The 16,688-nt window shown below is 32.9% G+C and overlaps 3 protein-coding genes across 7 annotated transcripts; 2 read left to right on the top strand and 1 right to left on the bottom strand.

Moving 5' to 3' along the window:
• The first annotated feature begins 736 nt into the window (after positions 1-736).
• LOC107432490 (protein DJ-1 homolog B) lies at positions 737-4,793 on the top strand. The gene is made up of 8 exons (XM_016043634.4): positions 737-965; positions 1,045-1,245; positions 1,666-1,815; positions 1,930-2,112; positions 2,665-2,745; positions 3,584-3,784; positions 3,858-3,998; positions 4,446-4,793. The coding sequence occupies exons 1-8, from the start codon at positions 780-782 to the stop codon at positions 4,650-4,652; spliced, it is 1,350 nt and encodes a 449-aa protein (XP_015899120.3). The 5' UTR covers positions 737-779; the 3' UTR covers positions 4,653-4,793.
• A 3,983-nt stretch (positions 4,794-8,776) lies between these two features.
• On the top strand, positions 8,777-14,142 carry LOC107432566 (cold-responsive protein kinase 1). 5 transcript variants are annotated; one of them, XM_060812759.1, is made up of 8 exons: positions 9,032-9,047; positions 9,642-9,778; positions 10,138-10,258; positions 11,321-11,436; positions 11,577-11,787; positions 11,865-12,102; positions 12,578-12,728; positions 13,366-14,142. In XM_060812759.1, exons 3-8 carry the CDS (start codon positions 10,186-10,188, stop codon positions 13,759-13,761), a joined length of 1,185 nt encoding a protein of 394 aa, XP_060668742.1. In that variant the 5' UTR covers positions 9,032-9,047; positions 9,642-9,778; positions 10,138-10,185; the 3' UTR covers positions 13,762-14,142. The 5 variants fall into 5 exon arrangements, with proteins under 5 accessions (XP_015899225.3, XP_015899222.3, XP_060668743.1 ...); XM_016043739.4 differs by lacking the exons at positions 9,032-9,047; positions 9,642-9,778 and adding an exon at positions 8,777-8,932 and having other exon boundaries at positions 11,330-11,436; XM_016043736.4 differs by lacking the exons at positions 9,032-9,047; positions 9,642-9,778 and adding an exon at positions 8,777-8,932.
• LOC107432524 (ABC transporter G family member 10) lies at positions 13,837-16,688 on the bottom strand. The gene has a single exon (XM_016043675.4). The coding sequence runs from the start codon at positions 16,428-16,430 to the stop codon at positions 14,559-14,561; it is 1,872 nt and encodes a 623-aa protein (XP_015899161.3). The 5' UTR covers positions 16,431-16,688; the 3' UTR covers positions 13,837-14,558.

The raw sequence follows: 16,688 nt of genomic DNA, 5'->3' as shown, positions 1-16,688 counted from the left end.
AAAAGGGAAAATCCATTTTTTTCTTTTTATTAGATGCTTTTTTCACAGTATTAAAAGTCTCGTTTGCTTTTTTTTGGAAAATGATTAGTTGAATTCGATAGATTTTAAAATATTTGATAAATAAATTGATGTTTTCTAAAATATATGCATATATTGGGTTTAAATACATCGGTTTAGCATACTGATTTTTATTTTTGTTAGTTGCATTAATATCAAGTAAGTTTTATTTATTAGTACCTTATTCCAAATCCAATGTACAATAGACGGTATAAGTTATTATTATTATTATTATTATTATAAACCAAATAGACGAATTAATTTTTGTCCGAACTAGAATAACAAATGTAAAATATAACAACAAAAACAAAAGTAAAAAATATAAATACATATACAATTTCAATATAAGCTATGCATTTGGAAAATTCTAAATTAAAACCTTCAACTTTAAGTTTTAGATTCAATTAAGATGAAAAAGAAATTGATACTAAAAACGAAAAAGGTAAAACTCTTAAATGAAAAATAAAATATAGGATGTAACATAAAACCGACGCCAAATAAATAAATAAAGCATGAGTCTGGATAGGTGGGCCCGGAAAGAGAGAACCACGTGGCAAAGATCAGGGTGAGCAAGGGACGTACAGCAAAGATTGGAACCCGAGGGGTGAGTCCGACCCATGGACTCGAATCGGCCATATTATATCCATCCGCACACAGCAATAGCACCCAAGCTTTCTCTAGAAAGCTCGAACATATAAAAAGAAAGCCCAAAAGCCAAACAAATGGCAATCTCACACATACCCAGCATAGGCACAGTGACCCCTTACTCTCTTCGTCTTTTACGCTCTTCAGCTCCATTTGCTCCCAAACTCAGCCCCCGAATCTCTTTACCAAAGAAGCGCTTCTTCTTCTTCTTCTTCTCCGTCTCAGCTTCTTCTTCAGCAATGGCTTCTTCTCCCGCTCCTAAGGTACTTCATTACCTTCTTTGGAGTAATTTTTCTTCTTTCGCCATTTGGCCTGAGCTTTGGTCCATTTTTGGTTGATTAGGTTTTGGTTCCGATTGCGAATGGCTCGGAACCGTTGGAAGCCGTGATCACCATCGACGTTCTGCGACGAGCTGGAGCCGATGTTACCGTTGCCTCTGTGGAGAAGCAGCTCCGAGTCGATGCTTGCCATGGGATCAAGATCGTCGCTGATGCTTTGATTACTGGTTGCAGCCAGAGCGTCTACGATCTCATCACTCTACCTGTACGTGTGTAATTATATATATATATATACATTTTTTATTTTCTCAGTCTTTGTTTGGTTCACTAGAAAGTAAGGAAGATCGAAAATGAAAATTTATACTCATAATGCGTTCGGAGATCAATTTTCCTCTTACGAATACAAAATAATGGATGAAGCTTTGCACTCATATCGAGTTCATTTGCATCTGTCGTAGCAAATGAATATATACTGCAAAAATTACACTATATATGCATAGTAAAATTCTTTTAGAAGAAGAGGGAGTATCTGAGCCTCCGAACGTTATGTAGTCTTTAACAATTTGCAATGGAGGAAGTGTTCTAATTTATGCTTTAGGATCCTGCACTTCTTTTATCTAGTTGTGCTAATAACCCTTTTTGATCGGTTAACTTGAATTTATCATTTTATTTAACCGTGCTATAGGGAGGCATGCCAGGAGCTACAAATCTTAAAAATAGTGCAGTACTGGAAAGCTTAGTGAAAAAGCAGGCTGAGGATGGACGGATTTATGCAGCAATATGTGCTTCACCTGCTGTGGCACTTGGTGGATGGGGTTTACTTAAGGGAAAGAAAGTAAGTTGCTAACCATCTTGTAGTATTTTGGTTTTTGTTATATCATATTACTTTTACGATTGTAATCAGCATTTTAAGTATTGATGAAAAATTAATGATATTGGTTTTTGACAGGCAACTTGTTATCCATCATTTATGGAGCAATTAGCATCTAGTGCAAATGCTGTTGAAGCAAGAGTTCAGGTAGATGGCAAAGTTATAACAAGTCGTGGACCTGGCACTACCATGGAGTATGCTGTTACGCTGGTTGAGCAATTGTTTGGGAAAGAGAAAGCTGATGAAGTTTCTGGCCCATTGGTATCTTCTTTATATAAACTTTTTTTGGTCATATAATTTGGGCAGACAAGGAGATGGATAAACTTTTATGTGAAAATCTGTTTAAGAAGAGTTAACTGGGGCAAAAGTCAATTTGCTTTTCTTGGAGTTGATTGGAAAAAATTGGAATGGCCATGATGCATACAGTCGGGACATTCCCCTTTATTGACAGCCTGTGCCCTTAAGTTACATTCTATTAGTCAGCCACTAAATTTGGTGTAGGTTTTCTGTTGTGACTCAGTCATCAATGAAATCTTGTCATCTAAATTGCCGTAGCATTGCCTAAAAAAGTAGACCTACTTTTTTGCATGTGCAACTCTTCTTGCTTCTCTCAGTTATGTTTACATTTATTTTAAAGTTCTTTTTCCTGGTAACCTTTTATTGGTTGCTTGGAAAGCATACAGTAAGTCTTACCCCATATCTGACTCATTTCCATAATACCATGTCCAAGTGACTAATTCTTCTGCAGTTTTGGTTAATCTGTCTCCTTCTCTTTGTTTTCTTTGCATATGTGTAACAGTATCTTGTTCTCAGGTAATGCGATCCAACCACGGTGATGACTATACTATAAAGGAGCTAAATCCAGTGAAATGGACATTCAGTGATAACCCAAAGGTAATCTTTATTTGTTTAGTTGTTTCTGAGATGAGATTTCAGTAACTATACTGAGGTGGTGTCTAAAATCCAGTGGACTGGGATGGAGATTGAGAAGGAAATCTTCAAGATAAATATTGCATTCAATGAGACACTTAATCAATAAAATAGGAGCTGGATTTTTCAGTTTTGGTGTAGATCAGATGCTCTCTACCTTAATTGTTGGATATTAGCCATCTGGATGCAACATTACTGGTTGTCTATGCTGAGGAACGATTACTAGATAGTGCTTGAAATATGCAAATTTGATTGAAATTAAATGCAGTAGCTAAGAAGTTATGGTATGACGAGATAGTTTTCAATTAAGTTAAAGATACATATAGAAGTGTCCTTCCACTTCATCATTGTTATGATAATAGATTATACTTTGAGGGAACGGGGATGACAATCCCTATACCCTCCCACATATAAATTCCCATGATGGGAAAGAAGATTGGACCTAAAAGTTTCTAATTGAATTATTTTCAGATTCTTGCTATATGAAACATGGAGAAAATATAGGGTTAACTAATGAGAAGTTTTTATGAATTACCAGTTACAGATATTACCACTCTTGTTTGTCATATTGGAAAGTACATATTTCAAGCAGTAACTGCTCTACACTTTGTGTGCAGTTGTCTGGTTTCATGAGGCTTTGTTTAAATAATGCACAGAAAATAATTGAACTTTTCCTTTATGAAATGCTATTGTTCCTTACTGATTTTCAATTTCCACATTTTCCATAAATTCAAGACATCACTTCTTAAGGTTATATGTATTTGTTTCTGCATTATGCTTATTTTTAGTTCTTATTGTTCAGATTCTGGTGCCTATAGCCAATGGCACAGAGGAAATGGAAGCTGTTATGATCATTGATGTTCTACGACGAGCAAAAGCAAATGTAGTGGTGGCCTCTCTTGAGGATAAGCTAGAAATTCTGGCTTCTCGTAAAGTTAAACTAGAAGCAGATTTGCTCCTTGATGAGGCTGCTAAACTTTCATATGATCTAATAGTTTTGCCTGTAAGTTGGGTTTTAGTTTGCTGATTATTCAAAAGTCATTTATAAGTTCTAACTACATTCCTCATATTTGCAGGGTGGGCTTGGTGGTGCCCAAGCATTTGCAAACTCGGAGAAGCTGGTGAGTTTGCTAAAGAAGCAGAATGAATCAAATAGACCTTACGGAGCAATATGTGCTTCCCCAGCCCTAGTCTTGGAGCCCCATGGCTTACTCAAGGTATGGGCTTTGCATGCTTGATTAAATTTTGTCTCCTTTGTATGAGGACCACCTGCCTGAAAGTTTAAATAAAATTTGTGGAACTCTAACAATCATGAGTAAGTTGAGCTGCATTATAAATGATTATTTACAAACAATTCACCAAAATGTGCTGCTAGTTATACCTCTCGCTGGTTGTATGTCCTCTTCTTCTTGTTGGTCGCTTTTTTCTTTCTCGCTCTTATCTTCTCTTTGTTCCTACTGGTCCTACATCATCCTTAAGTTTTGTTTTGAAATTTTTCCATCTTCAACATTGTTCATGCAGTCCATGTTTCTAAAACTATCTCTGTTATCCGACACTCATTTTTCATTCTCTCAAATATAAGTTTGTAAACATGTATATTCTTTCATGTTACTGGAATTTTATTGGTTGCTTTCAAGCTAAGAACCATATCTTTCCTTTACCAGGGCAAAAAGGCCACAGCTTTTCCTGCGCTGAGCAATAAGCTGTCAGATCAGAGCGAAGTTGAAAACAGGGTGGTGGTGGATGGCAACCTCATCACCAGCAGAGGGCCAGGAACTTCCATTGAGTTTGCTTTAGGAATAGTGGAGAAGCTGTTTGGTCGCGAGAAAGCAATAGAGCTTGCGAAGACCATGCTTGTTGTACACCCTTAGAGAGCTTGTATGTGTACTGTGTATGACTTTGAATAGAAAATGGTGGGAAGTTGGATTCATGTTTGCATATGAATCCACTTTAATTATATGTGACCATCTGTTCATAAATAAATGAGTTTCATGGAACTGGTTGTCAGTCAATTTCACGGTCGACATCTCTAGTTTTACCATATACATTATGATTTTAAATCCGTATGGTAGTCGCTGTCACTGTGTAGGTATAGAATATTTTAATTGGATTTGGCTCTTTTTTCAAAAAGGGTCTCTGTGGGTTTGTCCAAACATAACTTTTTTCAGTCTAATTTGGTTTTGACGGCTATGATTGAAACATTGAAAGAGCTCTGCAAGTGGGAAGGTTATTTGTGAAACCCTTTTTAGTTTGTCAATGCTTATCAAGTTCATTTTCGTTTTCTAACATTTTTCTTTATGGAAAATGGTAGGGTTGTCGCTTTTGGGAATATTACATATATTGTCATGAGTGGACCCGTCTAGCAGCCGGTAGAACTGTAGGTGTGAACTAGGTGGGATGTATGAACAGGAAGAACAGGCTATAGATTTTCTTCATTGGTTGGCTAGAACTTAGAATTTAAGATTCTAAATTATATATTAATATGATTATACGTTATGGTGATTTATAAATAGAAATTATGTTAATATATATGATTGGAAAAACCTAAAAAAGAAAACAAATATAGAGAGGAGAAAAATTAATGAAAAAGAAATATGAAAAATCTTATTAAATTTTATCTTTTTAGTTTTGAAATTAAAAAAGTAATATTCGATTGATTTTCTTTTCTTTTCTTTTCTTTTTTTTTTTTTTTTTTTTTTTTTTTTTTTTTTGCAATATCGATTGACTTATTTTTTGAAGACCACAAAACAAAAGACAGTTTTTGATTACAAAACGAGATAGAGTCCATGGTTTTTATTATACACAGGAAATCAAAACACAACTTCAACGGAATATTTAAATTTGCCCCCAAAAAAATTAAAAAAAAAAATTCCATTCTAGAGACCAAACCCGCTGGAAGCAAGATAGGGGCTATTAACATATTTATTGAAGTTTAATTATCAAGTAATATAGTACATCTGGCAGCTATAATATTACATTGTTAGGTCAACTATACATTAAATAATAATATATACATCACTTTTTTAAGAAAAAAATTAATTAGGTGATTTTAACCAATTTTTTTTTTCCCCCAACTTAGGGGTGATAAAAATTGACACAGCAACCTAATCGTTGCATATGATACTTTTTCAATTTGAACCCAAGACTTGGCAAACAAGAGGAATAGACATTTGTCAGGCTTTTGCCCCATGAAATAATATATCCATCCCTTGAAAATCAAATTTTCTGAACAATTTATTCATAGTTGATAGTTTTTTAAGTTGTAAAATGTCATCCTCCTTTTAATCCTAGAAAAAAAAAAAAAAAAAGGAGAGAAAAAATCAAAGTAAACAAGAAATTTACCAAACAATTACTTTTGAAATATGAAAAATTTGGAGTTGGAAGAAAGCTCCAAGCATGATTGCTAATCGGTGTTTATTAAAATTATATATATATATATATATATATTTTTTTTTTTTTGAAAATTAAAATTATATAGTATAAGTAGAGTAGTTTAACGAGTTTAACGAGAACTGTAATTTTGTCAAAGCCCCTCTTATGCTATGCTAGTAGTGGCATGCTCTTTGACAGTCTTTGTCAAGCTGCCTCTCCAATTGTTACCTTTGTCGGCAAGCAAATCAACTGAGATTGGCTGGCAACCATATTAAGGTGGACCCAAACTTGTTTATATTATAATTAATCTATAGTCTATAAAACCAACTTTTTCATTTTAGAAAATAATTTATAACACCAACTTGATTATGGATTCATTTACAACCCCTACCCAGCAAAAAAAAAAAAAAAAAAAAAAAAAAAGAAAAGAAAAAAAGCTTGATCATGGATCTAACTTTCACGCTTCATATCTGTATCTCTTTGAGTATATTTTCTTTCACCAATCTTTTACATCCACTTTGGAAAAATAAATGAAAAACATCACAAATTTTGAAGGTTCATAAAGTATTTTTATGTTTCTAAATCTATGAAAGGCTTAAGACATATCCCATGAGTAATTCTTTTTCTAAATCCAATAAGTTATATGAAGAGATGAAAGTAGAATAGTAGATTCGTTCATTCAATCAAATATTATATTATTTTTAATATAATTAAAAACATCTTCAATGATTCTTTGTCTATTTAAAAATTATTCACCATGTCAGATAAATAGATAAGATTTTAAAAAAATATTTTCCAATAGTTCTGTTAAGCAGATGTGGCAACAAAAAAAATAGAAACTGTGAAGATACTGTCTACTTTTGGAAATTCTGTTAGATATACTGAATCCGCATTTTATTTATTTTTATTGATTTTTGTTAAAAGAAAAAAATGCCTGTGTGAGTTTTTGATTTTTTTAATTAAATATGATTTTAAAATAAAAAATTACATATTGGCATTTAATAATATTTTGAACAGAATCCATTAGAAAAAAATTGCCTAAAATATTATCTATTAAACAAAAAAAAAAAAAGCTATATAAGCATGAATACTTTTCAAAATCTATGTTCATAAACTCCAATAGAAATAACCATTGGAAATGCTCTAATTGATAAACAAACATGAATAAACCAATGAGATACCACTAGAAGGAATTTTTTTTCTACATAAATTAAATAAACTATGATTATTTACAGTATATGCACTATAAATAAATAAAAATTACATTATAATCATTTTCTCTATTATTGGATTTCAAAATAGTAATATAATGATTTTAAAAATCATTTGTAAGCATTCCATTCCTTTAATCTTGAAACCAACATCTTTGTTATGATTACAGCTTTATGAAATTCTTTTATTTATATATATATATATATATATATATATATATATTTAAATAATAACCAATATGTATATATAAATTAAAACTTTAGAAGATAGAGAAATATATAATATATAATAACTGTTTGGTCAAGCATGTGTTTGAATTAAAATCATGAAAGAGATCCATTTCAAACATAAGCATGCACGTGCTACTCGTCAATTGCCTTATAATGAAATATTATTATGCACAAATCAAGCAAATGAAGCTCCTAAGGAGGGAGAAAAAAAATAAAATATATATATATATATATATACAAAATATTGTTTTTATATTCCGGTAATGTATAAAAGAAAAAAGTGTTTTAACTTTGAAAGCATGAAATGATGTTTTAGTTGATGGCTAAACAAGTTCTAATTAAGTTTGAAAATTTCATTTATAGTTTGAAATTGAAATGTCAAAAAAGTAACAGATCCAACGTTATGGACGTTATGGGACAAAGAATTTTAAAAGATAATATCCTATTTAAAAAATAAGAATAAAAACACATATATAAGGAAAAGACAAATTTAAGTTGTAGAAAAGCTTCAGAAGAAATCTTTTTATAAACAAACTTAAACAAATCTTTTTATAAACAAATTTAAACTAAGAAAAAAAAGTGTTTATAAGGAAGTATTCAGTATATTGAATGATTATTTTAAATAAAATATAAATATCTATTTATAAAAATTAAAAAGAAAAAATCAAATAGTTATTTTTATTAATTTTTTTTTGTTGAATTAGATTTAATGTTTAGCATTTATAGTTTTTTTTTCTCTCAAAAAAATATTAAAATTGCTAAAAAATTAATCAAAAGTCAAATATTTAGAATCATTTATGCATTTTTAGTACATAATATTTAAATATATATATATATATTTTTAAATTAATCTTCAAAATTGGTCAAAGGAGTTTTTTTTTTTTTTTTTTTTTTTAAGAAAAAGAGAATATTTCCGATTACATTATTTACGCGGCATTCAAAGGAGTGAGACATTATGGTTGACATTTAATAAACCCAAAAGTTAATTTTTATATTACCACGTTATCCATCGCAAGCACAAAAGGAAAATGAAATTTTATGACGTTGACCAATGGATCATTAATGACGTCATAAATAAATGTTAAAATGATATTTTTAGAAACCATTAGACAACAATTTTGACAATTCACGACATCTATTTTAATTTTCATTTTTTATCGTCTGCATTTTTATTTTTTATTTTTATTTTTTTTGGCCTTTAACGAAACTTCGTAAGACGACCATTCTTAAACTGTTAGTCTTTAAGAAACCACATCCATACGACACCCAACGCTTTCGTTTTCTCTCGCTCTTGCTCTATGAGGTTCTTTGGCAATCATAAATGTGCAACAATACAGGTAAAGCTTCTTTATGAGTCGTGACTACTGGGTTTCTTCCATCTCTATTCGCTTTCTTGGGTTGACGTTTACTTTTTGTTTGGTTCTCAAGTAAATGTAAAGGAAAAAAAAAAAGGTTTCTCGAATCTCAGTTGCTAAGAAATGTTGAATATTGATTATTGGGTTTTCTTCTTCTAGTTCTTTAATATGTTTTTTTTTTTTTTTTTTTTTCCTTTTCCTTTTTCCTAGTACGCATGAACTTCTGTTGCTAATTTTGTATGTATTTTTGTGTTTGGTTTTTAGAGTTTTCCGCTGTGTCAAAAGGGAAATTCCGAGCTTGATGTATAGGAAAAACACATTCAGTATTTATTGATTATAAATTTAAGTAAAAAATTCAACTTTTTTGGTGCCCACTAGTTTGATTGGTCAGTTCCGAACTATTCTTTCTAAATCACTGGTTACTATAATATTGTATATTTGGCATATATGAAGTTTGGGTTCGACAAAAGTTACCATTTTTTGTTATTAGTTTCAATTCTGAGCACTTGATATGGAATTATGTTTGTTTTTACTTTGTTTTTCAGTATCATAAATTTTCTTTTTCCTCTGCTAGATAACTGCGATTTGATAATTAATAATTTATAGAAAGAAAAATTATATTACAACATCTAGATTGTTTTCTTATTAAAGAGCAATAGCATCCCATTAATCCCTTAACCTCCTTAATCAGTCCACCTGCCCCTCCTGTACTGGATAAGAAATGAACCATGCTATCCGGAGATTGACCTGACTTCTGAAGGAGGTTATTATCTAAGTGGGTTTTGAATCTCTACGTTCATATCCAAGCTTCCTCCATCAGTTGAGCTGGTTGTTCGCTCTCTTTTCGAATAATATTTTTTTTTAACTTGATATTTCCTCTTTACTGCTTGAAATTTTGACAATAGTAAATGTCTGTAAACTTTAGCTTCTAGTGCTTCTTAAGTATTTAGCTCGAGAATGTATGCTTCATATATAGAGGCTTTAGTTAAATTGTGCCTTAAGCGTGACGTTATTGTCGACATTTAGAACCCACCTGAGACTTCCTAGATATGTGTAATCTAGGTTCAGCAAAAACTCATATTATAGGCTCTCGCCTGATGTAATAAGTGAATATATCCCATTTAGGTTTTCCACCTAACAGAGAAATGCAGTTTCCATTTCATAATAATAATGTTTTGCTTTGACAGGGCTGCAATTTGATTGATTGGTAATACTGATCAACATCAGATGCTGTGATGACTTGTTTCTCTTTCTTGTTCAGAAAAAGGGAATCTTCCTCAGCTCGACAACCGAGTGAAATTGATCAAGGTACAAAGCTGAACATCTTTGTTCTGTCATGCCTTTATTTGATTAAGATTTAATTATGAAGAAAGGATTGTTTAGCAAAAATAATAATAATAATAATAAAATAAAAAAAGTAAAAACTATGAAGACACGATCTATGCACGTGCAGTTTTCTGAATTGGCATGTTTAATTGCTTAATCATCGAATATGTATCCAGATATTATCTGTTCCACTATTAGTTATGTAATCTGTGTGCCAACTGTATGTTGCCGCTTGCTATAATGATATAATGGAAAAAAACACTTCGCTAAGAAATGGCATAGATTTCCTAGTCTTGGAAGTAGAATTTTAGCTATATCTGTCTTTTTTCTATGGTATCACTTCCCATATCTGGGCTTGAATCTTCAGCTACTCAAACCCTTTTATAACAATTTTCTACTTAGAGAAAGAAATCGTAGGGATTTTGAAAATAAGAGTCAAGATGCAAGGATTTTATGGATCATGTCAAGTGTCAGGCGTCTATGTGGGCAACCATTTCAAAAGAGTATATTCCAATTTCTTTGATTTTGGTGAATTGGAAGCGTATGATGTAAAATTTTAGTTTAGTTTTTCAACTGTTTTTGAGGATTCTTTATCGTCGTTAATATTTTAGAATGCTTTCTTTTTATCAATAAAGAATGTTTTCTATAAAGTTTTGTTTTTCTTTTCGATACCTCCAACCTAGATCATACGGCAGTGCATAATGGATTTACATTTTTCCTTTTTATCATATATATATATTGTTCTCCGTCGTGAAAGCCAGATTGTGCTAACATACAGGGCATGGACTACCATTTATGGCAGTTTTCTTAAAGCTTTCTGGGTGGAATGAATGATGAGAGGATTAAAACATATTAGTGTTATTTCTTTTTTTCAACATATGTACCCTTAATTTTAATGTGGAGGAAAATTCTATTTGATTTTAGGTTGTTCAAAAGACATCCTCTTTAATTTGGTTTAACTTGTAGGGAATACTCATCTATTAAAGGTTTAATTTTTGTAATTTGTTTGTATCTTAAATACTTCTAAATTGTTTTATGGCACAGTGCTTTCAGGTGTTCAGAATTTTAGAGTGTACACTTATAGGGAATTGTTTACCGCCACTCAAGGTTTCAGTGTAGTAAATAAACTTGGTCAGGGAGGTTTTGGTTCTGTCTACAAGGTAATTGTGCCTAGCATGATCTTTTTTTAGAATTTTTTTTTTTTTTTTTATACTTATTCATGCTAAAAACTCCTTTTTGGCTTTTGCTTCGAATCGTTGATGCTGCCCTCACCACCCACACAAAAAAATTGATTGGACAGGGGGTGTTCAAGGATGGATCAGTGGCTGCTATAAAGGTATTGTCAGCTGATTCAAGGCAAGGAATAGATGAATTTTTGACTGAAATAAATGTGATTGCAAATATAGAGCATGATAACTTGGTTAAGCTACATGGCTGCTGTGTGGAAGGAAGTCATAGGATTTTGGTCTATGGCTATCTTGAGAATAATAGCCTTGCACAAACATTGCTTGGTAATTCAGTTATTGTAATTTCTTGATTTGGCTTCAATGCTATTCAGGTAGTGACTTATCTTCCTCTGTACATTTAGGTGGAGGTCACAGCAGCATTCAATTCAGTTGGAATGCCCGGTCTAAAATTTGCATCGGTGTGGCACAGGGCCTTGCTTTCCTTCATGAGGATGTCCAGCCACATATTATTCATAGGGACATCAAAGCAAGCAATATCCTCCTTGATAAAGAGCTCTTGCCCAAAATCTCAGACTTCGGTCTAGCAAAGCTTATTCCACCCAACCAGACCCATATTAGTACTCGTGTTGCTGGAACAGCGTAAGTTTGTAATTCTAGTTTTACAAGGAGAACACCAGATAATTTTATACATTACCAGAATATTTTGTAGAAACATAATTAAAACAAGGAGAAAACTTATTATAGAGAAAACCAGAATGTTTATGACTCTTTACTCCTCTTGCCTATATATTTAGTAATTGTCATCTCCAATATACTCAGTGTACATCTGCTACTGAACTCTTTTTGGAAATTTTATACATTACCATGTATATTTTAACTGATTGTTGAATGCCTCTTTTAAATTTTGGTTAATGGATTCATTTGGAAGATGTTTTAAGAATGATTAATGTGAGAAAATAGCCTTTCATGGGGTTTCAGCTTACGATCTAAGTGTTTCGTATGCTGGTTATAGTATGCTGTCAATCTTATTTTTAATTTTACTTTTCCCTATCTGTTATTTATCAATTTACTAATTGTGTTAATTTATCTACAAATCCTTGTGTGGTTTATACAGAGGATACCTGGCACCTGAATATGCCATACGAGGTCAGGTGACAAGGAAATCAGATATCTATAGTTTTGGCGTTCTGCTTTTAGAAATTGTTAGTGGGAGGTCCAACACAAACAGGCGGTTACCAGCCAAAGAACAATATCTTCTTGAAAGGGTATGGGCTTTTATTATTTCATGTATATTCTCTTGAAACGATTTGTCTCTGCTGTAAAGTTAACGTCCTTTGGATTTATATAAATCTTCCCTTTTTCTAATGCTGTTAATTAAATAATTATTACTTAATTCTCATGTGATGGGTAACCTCCTTCATGAAACTGACCTATGAATTTCTTAAGCAAGCTTAAACCTGCCGTATCCCTTGAGGATGAGCATCAAATTATATGTTGCATGCTAGGTTCATTACTTGTTCTTTAAATGCAACTACTTTTTTTTTTTCTTTTTTCCTTTTTCTTTTTTTTTCTTTTTTTGGTTTTTGTTTTATGCTCAAGTGTATTCAAATTTTATATTAACTTGTAAACTAAACATGTTTTTGTTGCTATTTTGATAAAATTTTTGAATAAAACTAGAAAATCGTTTCAAAAAACTGCCAACTAAGCACCATAACCTTTTTGAAGTTTTTGGATACTACTATAACACCATAGCCTTTGTTCACAGACATAGCTAGGACAAGATAACATCTTCTTGTAATATTAGATTTGGATTTTATCAGCTAGTTATAATCAACTTGTTACTTTGATTGTCCAGAAGTTGTAGTAGAATCTTGAGAGACTCATTAGAGTTTCCTACCGCAGGCATGGAATAAACATGAGAGGGGAGAGCTAGAAGAGTTGGTGGATGCATCATTAGATGGAGATGTCAACATGGAGGAGGCATGCAGATTTCTTAAGATTGGTCTTCTCTGCACCCAAGACATGCCAAAACTTCGACCAACTATGTCCACTGTTGTTAAGATGCTAACAGGTGAAATAGATATAAGTGACATGGTCATAGCAAAACCAGGATTGTTTTCAGAGTTTATGGATATGAAAGATAGCAGAAGCGGCAAAGAAAAGGTCAACACAATAGATACATTTGAGACGTTATCAGGGGGCTCGGGGAAGCTGGCTAATTCATCTTCTTCATCAGGAAACATTACCACTTCATTTGCTACCATGACCTTCAATTCTATATATGAAAGAAGCAATTGAGTTGAATGAAAAATCCATTGGCTGTTGTTTGGTTAGCATTTTAAAAGTTTTTTTCTTTATTATTTTCTTTTTTCATTTTCATTTTCTTCTTTTGCGGTAAGAGGGGATGGACAAAAATCATTAGAGTTTTGCTTCAGAAAGTTGACCCAAGGTACTTCCTAAAATGCTAAACCAAGCAACACCTTGTGCAATTCCTCCTCGTATGACTACATTTGGTGTGAATATTTCTTTTTATAAAAAATCAATTAGATTTAGTTCTTGAATCCGCTTGAATTTGTTATAAAGGGGCGGTACTGTATTGGTTGTAAAAAAAGGTCTTGTCAAACCATAGGCAGAGAATTTTTTGTGGAATGAATGCACTGTATTCAATTGGTTTGTGTATGTACAATTTTCCGGGAAATTGTTCCATCAATTTATGTTTGGAAATGTATGACAAACATCAATCATCGCAAAAACGACAAGTATTTTGGAGAAGATGAAATCTATTTTTGCTTCCATTTTTCTCTTCATTGTTGGTTCATGATTTTGATTTTATTGTCTATTAAAAACATCATCATCTGAGTTGTCATATGCATATTTTTAAAAAATTTCGAGACATGGCTATGACTATACAGAAATGGCTAGCTTGTTAGGTTTCTTTTCAATTAAAAACAAAAAATTCATATTATGTATAATGGTACATTAGTTTAATCATCCTGAACATGATTCAGCAAACGAATAAAATAAGCGAGGGGAAAAAAAAAAAAAAAAAAACAAATGTATATTCCCAGTGTAGAATATCTTCTAGTTCTAGTTAGCTAGTTTCTGGTTCTATAACATCTGTACCACAAAATCAGAAAGCAGAGTACTCTGTAACCAACGATGAAACTCAACATCACAGCTAAATTGCTCCATTTCTGGGACTCTTTCAGACCCTGCTGTCTTAAAAACCCGAGCCCATATAGACTGCAAACCTTGCTGCTTGTTTCTTCTACGCACTTGATCTGCCCTTGCTCTCCTCCATACTCATTTATCAAGAAACACTCAAATGGGTATTTGAACAGACTCAAATAGTGCATAAAAGTCCAGTAATTGGGTATGTTTTTCTTCGATATGAAGTAGCCGGAAAAGAGAAAGAAAGATCCCATTAACCCTGAAATAACAGATGTCCCCATGATGAAGTTTGGAACCAGAGCACTGAAACATGCTACAAAAGAATTGGAAACCAAAAGAACCATCCAAACCACTAGAGAAAAGTAGAGGAAACCATCAATGTCCTTCCTTAATCCTACCAGCCAGTAAACTGAGGTGGTGTAGAGAAGGCAAACCATCAAAAGGAATGGAAGAAACACTAGGGTGTTTGCTATAACATAGGAGGAAACTCTGTATGCTCCTCTCTCCGTCTCGTTCATCAGAATTCTTCTCTCTTGTAAGAAAATTGGTAGGCCTTCTGTTGTGGAGGATAGCAAGAAAGTGAGGCTGAATGCGAAAAACCCGGTTTGGGTTTGCAAGGAAAGTTTCTTTCTTTCACTTCCAACATTCAAAAATATGGTCCCCAGTAGTAATCCAGCCACTAGAGCCTGTATGACTCTTGTGGCAAAAAGTTGTTTGGTTCTGAAAATGTTGCTGACAAATCTTTGTCCTAGTATTATAATCTCCTTGACTTGTGAATTTGGATAGGAGGGAAACTTTTCTTCTTTGTTTTCAGTTTTGTTTTCAGTTAATGCAAATCTCCTTGCAGAAACTTCATTTTTATTTCTTACCCTGTTTCTTCCCTTGAGGAAGAAATGGCTAGCAAAAGTTTCTGGATTTTGAAAAACCAAGCTTTGAACCACATCAATGGAGAATTCAAGCACATTGACATGCTTTGGAATGCTATGACCAGCAAACTTGAGCCTCTCTTCAAGAACACTCAATGACCCATTATGTGCTACATTTCCATTTGAAAGCAGAATAATTCGATCAAAGAGATCAAGGATTCGAAAACCAGGTTGGTGGACAGTTAAAACGATGGTCTTACCTTGATTACCAGTCATTGTTTTGAGCAATGAGACCACATGGAGAGCTGACGCAGAATCCAATCCTGAAGTTGGTTCATCGATCAAAATCACATCAGGGTCATGAACTAAATCAACTCCAATCGAAACTCTTCTCCTTTCCCCACCTGAAATGCCATGGTTTGATTCTCCACCAACTCTTGAACTTGCAACATGTTCAAGTCCAAGCTCCTTCATCAGCTGTTTCACTCTGCTGGCAGCTTCCTTCCTTCCGTCTTGGCGTCTCAGCAGAGCACTATACACAAGTGTTTCTTCAACTGTAAGTAATGGAAATAGAGAATCGACTTGGGTGACATATCCTGATATTTTCCTGAAACGAGCGGTGTCCATAGTCCGATCATTGACAAGAACTTGACCTGAAAATTTTCTTGGTGAAATCTTTCCAGCTAGAATTTCTAGCAGTGTTGTTTTTCCTGCCCCACTTGGACCTGCAATAGCAGTGATCTCCCATGGCCTTGCTTCACAGTTTACATCCTTCAAAATGAATTTTTCGGCTCTTTTCTGAGTCCAACCACAACATACCCATTTCATTTCATCAAATTGGGTGCCTAGTTTGTAGGACAGATTTTTGGTTACTATTGTATATCGGATTCTCCGGCCACCTGAAATCGGTAGCTCCATTGGCAACTCCATTGAGAAACTAAAAATAAATGAATAAAAATAAATAAAAAAAGAAGAAGAAAGATTCAGAGTGGAAGATAGATCATATTATGGGGGATATGTTAAGAAAAGAGAGAAGATGAGCTAACACAACCTACTTATATGTTACCATTACAAGTTAAAGCTAAAAAGAAGCTATCTTTGAATTTGGAATTCATGAGGCTGCACAGTTTAGGTCATTGGATTGACTTGGTTTTGGTTTTGGTTTCCATTTTCTTGCTGAAAAATAGT

Source organism: Ziziphus jujuba, chromosome 11 (assembly GCF_031755915.1).
Source record: "Ziziphus jujuba cultivar Dongzao chromosome 11, ASM3175591v1".
Lineage (NCBI taxonomy): Eukaryota > Viridiplantae > Streptophyta > Magnoliopsida > Rosales > Rhamnaceae > Ziziphus > Ziziphus jujuba.
The sequence above is the reverse complement of the archived record's forward strand: the minus strand, read 5'-3'. Positions and strand labels throughout refer to the sequence as shown.